The following is a 12834-nucleotide window of genomic DNA, read 5'->3' on the forward strand; positions in this document are numbered from 1 at the left end:
GCGTCGCACTCGTTCATGTAGTACGCGAGAGTCTTGGCGCGCTTTTAGTGACTGAACTGACTTTCTGTTGCTTCGCGCCTCAGGCTACGCTGGAAAAACTCAGATTATCCGCCGGTACGGACTCGACGACGACAACCTGCATAGAATGGTCCTTGTCGTCTCGTACGCGTGGAATGCGAGATATTTTAGCTCTACTAGCTAGATATATCTACTATTAGCTATCTCTTCTTATACTTTAAGCATTATACCTAAAGTTTCCCTCTATATTACCTAGCTTAGGTGTGCATTCTGCAGATACAAGCTAATTTTAATCTTTTAGAGGTCCTGCGCAAATTCTTAGTTAATTACTAGCTATGCTATCGTCTTGCGCAGTTTCTTCTTATATAACTTCTTAATTATTTAGTTAGCTAGCTATCTAATTAGTTTATACACTTAGTTTATCTCTAAGATTACTCTTAGTATCTCTTCTAACCTTATTAGTTTACTGCTCTTCTAGGTATAATTTATTCTTAATAAGGAGGCCTAGATTATCTAGCTCGCTATTATATAGAATATTAGCAATCTTAAGCGCTAATTTCTTTTCTATATTCTTATTATTCTTTCCTTAAAAGAAATGAGTTTCGTTAAACCTAATATTACAAGTTGTAATAACCTAGTTAAGTAAAGAGATCTATATTCTATAGATATTTAAGGCTTAATAGCTTACTAAGTATCTAATATAACCTCTAGGATTAGTTTTAAAAAACCTATATCTTATACTAGCTACCTAATCTAAATTTATATAGATAAGCTTAACAGCTGTACGCATATATACTACTCTAATCTAAGCGTAGATTAGCTATTCTTAATTAAATAACTGCTAGTTTATAGTATCTAAAGTATTATTAAAACTAGAAATTAAGAACCTTATTTAGTAATTAATATCTATGCAGTGCTGTTAAGCTTATTCTATAAAGCTAAGTAGCTATATTCTAGTATCTCTAGCTAAAGCTTATTAGGCAGATTTACGCTTATATGTATCCTTTATTACCTTTATAATTATTTTCTATTCTACACGCTTAGCTAAGCTATTTAGCTTATAAGTATAAGATAGAGTAGCTTTAATAGCAATCTTATTTTTATCTGCCTATTTCTTAAATCTTAATTATTCTCTCTATAGTTACGTTGCCTAATTACTATCTTAGTATATCTCTATAATTAAAAGATTATATTTTATTCTTACTCTCTAGTAGTACCTTTTAATAACTTTTATAATCTTAAGCAGTAATTTTAATAGAAGATTATTATTCTTAATCTTTCTAGAATAATTATTCTTTATTAGTAATAACTATTACTCTTCTAATTATTCTAAATGCATATTAAATAGGTCCTATAAGATCTAATAGAAGAGTTAAGATAATCTCTCTTTTAGTCTTCTTAAGATTACCTATAAGGCGTATGCTATTACATAATATTTATAATTAATCCTTCTAATACTAGTAATTTTAACGTTTTGCATATATCTAGTTAGAGCCTATAGTGCCTTCTATCTAAGATAACCTAATTATTAGTGCTATATTTACTTATTACTACTTCTATTTTATAGATAATATAATCTTAGCATAGCTTTTATAATAGTAAAGACTAGAGAATAAGAAGACTTAATTAATTCTAAGAAGTTAAGGTTATACTTCTTAATAAGCGTATAGAGTAACTTATTCTTAGATAGGTTACTATATTAGAGAGTTTAATTCTAACTAGTATACTAGACGTTTCCTTAATCTTAAAGTCTTGCTTCTAAGATAATATTAAGGTAGACAACCCTTAACGACCTTTATATTAGTAAGTATAAGGTCTACTGTATATAGCCTATTTAGTCTAATTATTAAGTTTCTTATAATCTAAGTACTAATATTATTAATAGATAAGTATTAGGTTCCTATCTTAATGCACTCTCTATTTATAGCCTTAATAAACGTTCTCTTTTTAATTAGACTGCAATTATTTACTAAGTAAACGCATGCTCTACTATTAAGAATTATAGATTAATATAGTAAGTGCTAATTAAAAGTAGTGCTATAGACCTCTAGTAACTTCTTTATAAAGAGAGTTAGATTAATTAAGCTTGCTTAAATAGCAATAGAGTAATCTTTATCTAATCTTTTCTTTCTTAGAGTAGTAGACTAACCTAACTTTTTAATCTATTTATAGAGATCTTACTATTTAGGCTTATTATACTATTCTAAGATCTTTTTCTTATCTATATTATTAAGCTTAATTAGATTACTAGAGGCTAATTCTATTACTACTATTTAAAGCTTAAGGCAGTTAATATAGTTTCTAGCAATAAAACTTATCTAATTAAAGCTTTTAAGGATTTAGTTTAATGCATAGGTATACTTTTAGGCCTTTTTTAGTTTTTCTAGTTAAGCTACTCTAAGCAGTTTGCTTATTTAGAGTTAGTACTGCAAAGATTAATAGTCTCTTTCTCTTTTCTGCGCTTCTAGATTACTTAGTTAGTATAGCGTTAAATACTATAGCAATATTATCTAGTATTAGATTGTTCTTTCCTAGAGATACCCTTTCTATAACTTCTGCTTATTTCTATTAGGCCTATTCTAGAGCGTATTTTGCTATAATTACCTTAAGAAAGTGTAGTAAGAGCAATAGTCTCTTTAACCTCTAGAACGTTATACGTCTAGGCTTAGGCATAGAGAGTTTACTATTTATTAAACTACTTCTCTAGTCTAATTCTGCTATGCTTAGCTTTATCTAGGTAAGCTTAGTACTCTTATTTAATTTAATTCTAAGTTATAGCCTTACTTAGAGCTAGCTAATCTTTAAGTAGTTTAAGTTATAATTAGAGGCTTAAGTTATCTATCTAGAAAAGCCTAATCTAAATAGGCTTAAGAAGGTCTAGTAAGACTATTTTTATAATCTAGTCTTAAAGATTTATAAGTGCAGCAGCTTTTTAAGACTATTTAGCAGTAAGAACTTTCTATTATTAGACTCTCTTGTTATAGTTAGCTCAATAAAACTTTATAAGCTTTAATATCTTTAATATATTCTTATAAAGACTTTTTTATAATTAGCTTTTGCTTTATTAGTAGCTCTAATAGAAGGATTCTTTAGCTTAACTAGCTTAGTAGATAATTCTAGATATAGAGAAGCGTTATTAAGAAGATTAGGTTGCGATAGGCTATCTAGATTAATATAGTTCTATACTTGCTTTCTAATAGCGTGCACTTTAAGCTAAATATACTATGCTAGCTAGTCTTTATAAGCTTAAAGAGTAACAGTAAAAGAAAGTTTTATCTAGTCTATTTAGTCTATTTAGACTAATATTATTAGGATAATTTAAGAGGTTTAAGAGAAATAAGAGTAGTAGAATAATTAATTTAAGTACTTAGTAAATACAAGATATATAGTAGAGAATTAACTCTATAATCCTATAGCGCTAGGCTTATAACTGTTGTAGCTAAGTAAACTTAAGAGAAAAGATTATATTAATTACTGCTCTTCTAATATATTAGAAGAGCTAGCTTAAATATACAAACAGATTATAGAGAAACGTTAGTCTACTTCCTAAGCTTAGTTAGCTTAGTTACGTAGATTAGTACTTTACTGTTCTCGTGTATTAATACTGCGATAAGAAGTTTATTAGAGTGTTAATATTAACATAGATTTATAAGAGTATTAACGTTAATAGAAGTTTATTAGAGTATTAACGTTAATATAGATTTATTAGAGTATTAATGTTAATAAAAGTTTATTAGAATATTAATAGAATAAAAGTTTATTAGAGTGTTAATAGAATAACTCTTGCTTATTAACAGAACTCTAATTAGCTATCTCTAATATTCTATAATACTATTAATGCACTACGCTATAGTAGTGATATTAATCTAAAAATTTATATATAGATAGATATATATATAACCTACTTGCTATTAAAATTTTAAGCTCTAGAATAGTATAGAATATAAGTTATTAAGATTATACTCTATCTCTAGACGTTATAATTTTCTCTAAGGCAAACTTTAAGTACTCTAAGAGTAACTAAGATTCTTAGTACACTATAGAGTATTAGAAAATTATTTATAAATAAGATACTATAAGTTTAGTTATAAAAAGAATAGTATAAATTAACTTATAAGAAGAGTAGTATAAATTAACTTATAAAAAGAGTAGTAAAATATTACTTATAAAGATAGTATTAGAATACTAATAGTTTAAGCATATAATCTTTAGTTCTATAGAGTATTATAGTATAATATCTATTTCTTTATATACTATATTATTATATAGAGTAGATTATATACTTATAAGAAATTCTTTTTATTAACCTAGGTTAATAAACTTTTCTTAGTATTACTAAAAATATATAACTTTTATTAGTAATTTACTAAAGACTTTATTAAATATAGTAAGCTTTATTATATATTTTAATACTCTATAAGAGCTAAATATTCTAGAAATTATATAAAAAGTTAAAAAAATTAAGAAAAAAAGTATAACCTTAATCTATATTACGTCTCTATAGTAAGCGTAAAGCTTTATAAGCAGTCTCTTCTAAGAAGAAGTATTAGAAATGCGTTAGAGATACTATAGGTAGTATTTAAGTTTTACTTACTCTATCTTCTCTATTACTCTAGGTAACGTTACATAGCTATAATGTTAAGCTCTTAAGTAAATTTAAATAGTATAAAATAATTGCAAGGTCTTATTTACTAAACTACTAAGAAATCTTATAATAATAGCTATCGTACGCGTTATTATAGCCTTATTTTTAAGATAATCTATATAGTGTTTAGTAATTATTACGCAACTCTAATCGCGTCGCGCATAGGCACGTTAATAGTAGAAAGCAGTTACTATCTTCTTTTAGTCTAGCTTATTTCTTAATAATACCTCTACTTTATATTTATATCTAGAATAAATAAATAAAGTAACTAAATATTAGGCTAAGATTCTCTACTTAGTAACTTACTCTTCTCTGCAAGATTCTGCGCTAACTGCATTATCGGCACATTTTGCATTACGTCGAACACCGAGCACTCAACCGCAACCTCGCGAGCGATCCAATTCCTAACTTCCACAGCCACCAAACTGTCAACACCATATGCACTCAGCGGCCTGCCGGCATCAATGTCGGCCTCAGGCGTCATCATTAGGCTCGCAAGCCTTTGCACAATGGCCGCCGTGATGAGTTGCACGGCCTCTTCGCTGACGGTCGCACATCGCGTCAGCTCCTCGCGCAATGAGATGGTCTGTCCGGCTTTCGCAGAGGAACCGGCAGCGACATTGCGCAGAGCCGCGAACCGCGCATCGGCCATCCAGTACCAGGCATCGTCATGCTCGTTGAATGGCAGCCCGCACATTACCTGGGCCGGGTGGTGCGCGGGGCCTTCGATGGCAGTTGCGAGCAAGCCATGTAGGTCGGATGTGTGCATGACTTTAAGCCCCATGGCCTTGACGTGGTCAACGTACTCATCATGTTCAGCGACAAATCCGACTGACAGGAGATAGCCGATATCGATCGTCATCGCGGGGAGACCCTGACTGCGCCGAAATGCTGCAAATTCGTCCTGGAAGTTGTTGCCGCACCCGTAATTGCCCTGTCCGCGATGACCCATAACGCCGGCTAGTGAGGACAGCATCACAAAGAAGTCCATGTCGCGTGGTAGAAGTTCGTGCAGATTCCAGGTACCGTGGACCTTGGGACCTACAGTCCTACGGACGCTGGCTGCGGTCATCTTATCGAAGAGACAGTCTTGCAGGACCATGGCGCCAGTCGCACATCCTTTGATGGGTGGCAAACCTTTGGCTCTGAGATCGTTGAGGACTTCCTGCAGAGCAGCCTTGCTGCCAACATCGCAGTCATAGGCCAGCGGCGTGACGTTGTACGTCTTCTTCAGTTGCGTAGCGAAGGCTCTGTTGTCCGCGCTGCTAGCTGCCGAGCGAGAGATGAGTACGAGGTTCCTTGCACCCTTTGCAGCTAACCAGCGCGCAATCTCACGAGTGATACCCCCCAGTCCGGCGAGTACGTACGTCGCGTCGGGACAGATGCTCACTCGGGGAACTCGGGGCACTACACGGACAAGATCTGCGTCGTCAACCCGAACGACGACTTTGCCCATGTGCTTGCCGGCCTGCATGTGACGGAACGCCTTTTCGACTTCAGCCATGGTGAAGATCTGGAGCGGTGCGACAGGTTTGATGACACCTTCGTGAATCATCTTGGTTGTCTCTTGCCAGAGTGACACCGCTCGCGGTGTTGGGTTGTTCTCAAAGTCGAGCAGGTTGACACCGATGTAGCTCTTGTTGTCTAGCAAAGGTTTCATGTCGAGACCGGTGTTGGCGAAAAGATCGGCCTTTCCAATTTCCAAAAATCGACCGAATTTAGCCAGACAATCGGTCCATGACAGGCGGAGGGCTTCGCCGGCTAAGGAGTTGAGGATAACGTCCACACCCTGGCCACCCGTCGCACGTAACACTCCCTTGACAAAGCTGGTATCACGGCTGCTGAAGATTCGATTCTCAGGAATACCATATTGTTCGACAAGAAGCTGCTTCTTGCTTTCCGCGCCAACAGTAGCGAAAATCTGGGCGCCTTTGGCTTGCGCAATCATGATGGCAGCTTGTCCGACACCACCAGCCGCTGCGTGGATCAAAATCTTCTCGCCAGCGATAAGACCGCCTGCGGTCACCAACGCGTAGTAAGCAGTGAGGAAGATGAGGGGCATTGACGCAGCTTCTTCATAGCTCATGCCTGCAGGCACCGATATGGCGCCTTTGGCTGGAAAGCGGACGTAGGTGGCGAAGGTGTCGCAGGATGCGGTCATCACCCGGTCTCCAACCTTGAAGTCTGTGACGGCAGATCCGACACGAGTGACAGTGCCTGAAGCATCGACGCCCAACTTGTCCTCAGCCAGGTTTCCCAGCGCAACCAGCACGTCCTTGAAGTTGAGACCGACGGCCTTCACCTCAATCTCGATCCAGTCCTCGTGTATTGGTGTGTGGTACGTCTCATCCTCTTCCCACTGGAAAGTGTCGAGTAGACCAGGAGTCTTGATTGTCAGTTTGAGGGGACGTCCGCAGCCCCTGAAGGACACCATCTCGGGCTCGCCCTTGGCCTCGTATTTTCGTAGTGATGTATCGACGTCTAGTGTCCGTTCGACGCGCGGTACATAGACCAGATCTCCACGTGCAGTGAACTCACCCTCAGTGCCGTCTCCGCGGAAATATGCACGAGCGACCTTGAGCGCGGTCTGCGATGCTAATTCCATATCAATTGTCGCTGGAGAATCCAAGTCGAGGCATGCGAGGCGGACTCCGGCGTCTTCGTTTCGAATGGCTCTTGCGAGTCCCACCATCAAGCTCTTCATGGGATGTGGCGTATTGAAGGTAGCGCCTCCAGTGATCCACAATGCGCCTTTTGAAGAAAGCACAACCTCGCGTACTCTGCCCCAGTCTTCGTCGGTAAGATTGGCGAGAATAGCATTTTCCCATTCAGCCAAGCAGAGGCAATACTTTCCCTCCACATGCGCCTTGGTAACCTCATTCCACTGAGCAATACTGGCCGCGTGACCAGCAAAGACGAATGCCTCCTGGATTGCACTTGCAAGCTTGTCGGACAATTCGGTGCCGGGAGTGATGATAAGGCAGGAAGGTAGAGTGGAGGCTCTTGTTTCAGGCTTTGTTGAGATGATCAACGAGACGGGCTCCTTCGAGGTGTCTCTGTCACCGCGGATATCAACATCAACGCCGGAAAATCCAGCCATGGTCAACGCGATTTTCCACTCTTCCACGTCTAGAAGCGGGCCTCCGTACCTGCCATCTGCCTCTCCTAGCCACCAGCCTGGCAGAGGGCCCATGATGAAGCCCGAGAAGATGCGCTTGATAGTAACTTCGGACAAGACGAGACGGCCACCAGGCTTCAGCAGCGATTTGCAATGCGCTAGGGTCTCTTGTATGCTCTTCGTCGCGTGAAGTACGTTGGCGCACACGATAAGATCAAAGGACTCAGGGTTGAATCCTTGCTCCGCGGGATCGTTCTCTACATTCAGAGTGCCAAACTGCATGATGGATGCATCCACATCAAATCGATCAGCCGCCTTGGCAAGGAATCCAGGAGAGATGTCCGTAAAGAAGTATTGCGCAGCCTTGGAGCTACCGTCGGGGTTGCGCAGGCGTTCCAGGACATGGTAAGTGGTGCCGCCCGTCCCAGCGCCAATCTCTAGGATACGCAGTCCAGGTCGCTTGTCGGCAATCAGGCCGACGTACTCGGCCACATTCGTGTTGAAGCTGGTGCCAAAGGCCCCACGGTAGAAGGAATAGAGGAGATCGCCCTCGGTCATGCACTGCAGAGCCTCCACCTCGTGCGCGAAGATGCGAGAGAGGTTCTGCCCGATGCGGTCGACCATCTGCACCGTGATATCACCACTCTCCGACTTGACGATGCGCTCCCGGGCTCGCTGCATCTCGGTGTCAACATCCGCTGGTAGCGGTGGAAATTGATTCACAGTTTCGTGCATCCATTCGACATAAGACTTCCAGAAGCCGTCTTGCGGCACGTGAGCCTTGCCCTCAGCGCTCTCGAACCAGGCTAGAATGCGGTAAATGTACACCAGGCAGACGAATTCGAGCTTGTCGAGCACCGATTCATCGTCCTTGCTCTTCAAGGTGCGCTTGTAGATGATGTCCTTGAGCTGAGATGGTTCCAGCAGGTCAGCATCAAGATGCCAATTTTGTGTGAAGCATGAGGCCCGTGTCTCTAACTGCTGAGATGCAGTTTCTGTCGATCCAACAGACGCCAGAACGAGTCCCTCCATGATGATGGTGGGCTCCGACATTGCTGCATCTGACATAGTGATATTGGAAATCCAAGTGGTGTAACTCAGTTTCTTTGCCGTAGAGCACCCTTGAAGCTCTGTGCCGGCCGTCTTCGATACATTGGCTGACACAAAGACGCGGTCGAAAGATTTTGGGACGACCGCCTCGCTAAGTGCTTGATCTTCGCCGGAGATGCTGGGGAAGAGGAGGTGAAGAACTGAGTCGAGTGTGGCAGGATGAATGATGTACGGGTACTCAAACTGCCTAGGCATGATTGCCTTGGTATCCGGCACTTTTATGACACCGTAACTGGCATTTTTCCCGGCAGATAGCTCGGTCATATTGCGAAAGATGGGGCCATACTTCATGCCAATCGTCTCGACCGTGTCGTAGAGGAAACTCCGGGCTGGTGTCTGGCAGACTTTTCTGGCCTCTGCGATGGAACAGACGTAACGCTCATTGCTCAGTGCCACTTCAGCGCCCATAGATGGAGAGAAGGGTTTGAATGTGGCAGAGATCAGACCAGAAGCATGAGCATTCCAAGAACTCATCTCTTCACTCCACGACGAGATTGTGAACTCGTAGAGTGTCGACGATACCGCAGCTCGCGTTCCGGTGCGACGATTGTGCAGCTGCGTCATGACCTCAATACCCTTCTCCGTGTCAGGTACCCTTAGCGCTGAGTCGATACTAACGTCGCGAAGTTCGAAGCCATAGACTTCATCGGCGCTCGTCTCCTGCGCCAGTTCATGCATCGCCTCGATTGCCATTACAAGCATGCCTGCACCAGGGTAGAGAATGTCGCCCTGGACTTTGTGCTCACGGATCCAGGGATTCTCGTTGCACCTCAAGAAGTTGCGCCATGTATGCTCCGGGGTTCCATTAAGGCGATAACCCACGAGATCAGTACGTGGTGAAGGGCGCATACGGTGTTGCCGGCTCAGATGCGACTCGTCCCAGTAGGACTTGTGGTTCCAGGCATACGGAGGCAAGTCTACCAGCATCTTGGCATCTTCCCGAGATGTTGCATTAACCTTTTGGAAATCAACAGCGCATCCTTGAGACCAGAGCTGGCCGATGGCTTCAAGCGTAGTAGTTGCGCCATCGAATTTGCGACGAAGAATCGTGGTGTACTTCAGATCCGCGGCGCAGTCTTCACCGCTGAAAATGTCCAGAAGGTAACTTCGCAGTGCTGAGTGAGGGCCGATCTCGACGAACAAGTTTGCAAAGGCTCTGCGTGAATTGGCCTGGTGGCGTAGAAGAGACCGGGCAGCGCCAACGAAGTTAACTGGAGATACCAGATTGTCGACCCAGTAGAATGGCTTCATTTGCGTGGCAGCGACGATATTGCCTGTCACCGAGGAGAACATGGGAATGGTAGATGTTATCCCATGCGGGATACCCTCCAAGGCCTTCTCGTACCTGTCCCGTGCAGATTCCATGTGGAAAGAATGGTATGCAACGTCCATGGGTAGTCGAGTACATGCTACCTGAGCTTCTTTCAACACTTTCTGTAGCTCTTCAACGGCGGTAGCATCGCCAGTGACCGTGCAAGCTTTGGTCGAGTTCAAGCATCCAACAATGGCCCTGCCGCACTTCAAAGACTCCAGGTGATGCTGTATGCTGTCGGAACTTGCAGAAACTGCTAACATTCCGCCATTCTTAGACACCGTCTTGCTGACCTGTCCTCTTAGCCAAGCAATTTTGATTGCAGCCTCGTGGTCAATGAAGCCAGCAGTATACGCAGCGGCGATCTCGCCGCTGGAGTGGCCAAGGACAGCAACGGGGCGTACACCAAACTCATTCAAGAGATCTACAAGAGCAATTTGAATGGCTGTGCATGCTGGCTGGCTGTAGTCGGTCTCACGGAGCTTGCACTCAGCCTCGGTGCGACTCAGTTCCTCGGCAAGGTTCCATGGGCAGCCAAATGACTTTAGCAGAACCTCAGAGCGTTGCATGCTTTTTGCAAACGCCGTATAAATGGAAAGACCCTTTCCCATAGCGTGCCATTGCGCACCCTGCCCAGTGAAAGCAAATGCAACTCGTGGTACAGTTGAGTTGGAAGAGCGGACTGCAGGAGCAAGACTTGAAAGCTGTTCCTGCAGGTTGCTAAGACCGCTGGAAACAGCGTAAGATTTCCATGGTAGTGTTGTCCTCTTCGAGTTCAGTGTAAATGCTAGGTCGTTGAGGAAAGAGGGAGTAGTGGAGGTCCTGGAAGCGAGATAGCTCTGTAAGCGCTCAACATTGCGCTTCACGCCGTTCTGGTCATTCGAAGACAGAACAAACAATCTCGGCGTGGGATAAGTCTCACGTAGGATTTCGCTCGATGCATCGCTTGTCGCCTCGCTGTGCTCGCCGCTAGTGGTTTCTCCACGAGGCGTGCTGGGAAGGCTGCTTGAACCCTCACTGCAGTAGACGTCATGCAAACTTTCTCCATCATCATGATGCACTGTAGTGGCATGATTTCCCCCTAGATCGTAGCGTGACAGAAAGGATGCTGCGTCCTCAAGAATGACGTGTGCACTAGATGTCAGAGTACAAAGTCAGTTTATGTCTCACATGAAATTGGTCATACAGTTTACGTACTTCGCGCCTCCGAAACCAAATGAATTGATACTTGCACGACGAGGTCCGCTGTGCGGCCACGGTGTCAGTTCGAGTGGTATCTTGACGTTTCTCGGAAGATCAATCTCTGGATTCAGCTTCTCAAACCTGACTAATGTAAATGCATGCCCGTCGAGACAGAGTTCGGATCGGTTTGCTCACCATAGATTCTGGGGTATTAAACCGCGCTCAACTGCCAATGCAGCCTTAATTACTCCGGCCACCCCTGCTGCACCCTCAAGGTGACCAATGTTTGTCTTAACGGAGCCAACATACAGGTCTGATTTGCGACCCTCGACCGCGCCAACTGTGTTGAGAATAGCGCGAGCTTCTAATGGATCACCTGTGCATATCTGGTCAGCACCTGACACTTTTTGCGCTGTACTTCTATGTCACTCACCAGCTTGCGTTCCCGTACCGTGGGCCTCAACGTAGCCTGTCTCTGCCGGATTCACACCTGCCATCTCGTAGGCCCTTCGGATCAAATCCTGTTGCGCTTCACTATTGGGCAGCGAGATACCAGGGGTATGCCCGTCTTCATTAGTAGCAGTAGCCAATACAACGGCTCGAATGGTGTCGCCATCGCGCAATGCTGCATCCAGAGGCTGCGATATGGTCAGTCGAATGGGGATTTCCACACCTAGACGTTGATCTGGGGAAGACTGACCTTCAGGATAGTGACGCCGAAGCCTTCTCCGCGGGCAAAACCATCAGCGTTTGCGTCCCACATTTTGCTCTTGCCTTCCGGTGACAGAATCTTTGCAGCTCCCAAAAGAATAGACATGTCCGGCCCGAACATGAGGTTGGCTCCTCCGACCACACTCTATACAAACATTTTCAGCGAAACCCATTAGTTTGTTGGTTTGGACATACCATCTCAGCTTCTCCTGTGCGAATACTTTGGCAGGCTAAGTGGAATGCAGTCAGACTTGACGAGCTACCGAAAGTTAGTCAACAGCGTGTGACATCTGATGTACCACAGCAACTTGCCATGCAGTATCCACAGTCAAGGATGGACCTTTGAGATTGTAATACCAGGACAGTCGATTGGATGCCAATGAAGATGACATGCCAGTCGCATCTATACGTGAATATCAGCACAGCGTCGACGATGTGCGCCCCCTCAGTTGGGGGCGAGACTCATATTTGTCACTTACGGTATATCGAAGGTCCTTCATTGTCGCGAGCTTGCAGATTGGGGAAGTCTGCTGTGAAGGTGCCGATGTAGCATGAAGTTTGGGATCCCGATACCTTCTCCAAGCTCAATCCAGCTATTGATGATAGTCAGAACGAGTCCACATCTCCTCCGAGGAAGTCGAAGGGACGTACCATTTTCGAAACCTTCGTACGTTGCTTCCAACAACATCCGATGAGTCGGATCCATTGCTTTCGCCTCCTTCGGTGTAATGCTAAAGA

General features: G+C 43.1%; 1 protein-coding gene across 1 annotated transcript; it reads right to left on the reverse strand.

Moving 5' to 3' along the window:
- Positions 1 to 4943: 4943 nt before the first annotated feature.
- Positions 4944 to 11882, reverse strand: SNOG_05791 (hypothetical protein; the record flags this gene model as incomplete). Its single annotated transcript, XM_001796135.1, has 4 exons — positions 4944 to 11220; positions 11401 to 11526; positions 11581 to 11761; positions 11819 to 11882. The coding sequence occupies 4 exons, from the start codon at positions 11880 to 11882 to the stop codon at positions 4944 to 4946; spliced, it is 6648 nt and encodes a 2215-aa protein (XP_001796187.1).
- Between the last annotated feature and the right edge of the window lie 952 nt (positions 11883 to 12834).

The sequence above is a fragment of the Parastagonospora nodorum genome, assembly GCF_000146915.1.
Source record: "Parastagonospora nodorum SN15 chromosome Unknown scaffold_8, whole genome shotgun sequence".
NCBI lineage: Eukaryota > Fungi > Ascomycota > Dothideomycetes > Pleosporales > Phaeosphaeriaceae > Parastagonospora > Parastagonospora nodorum.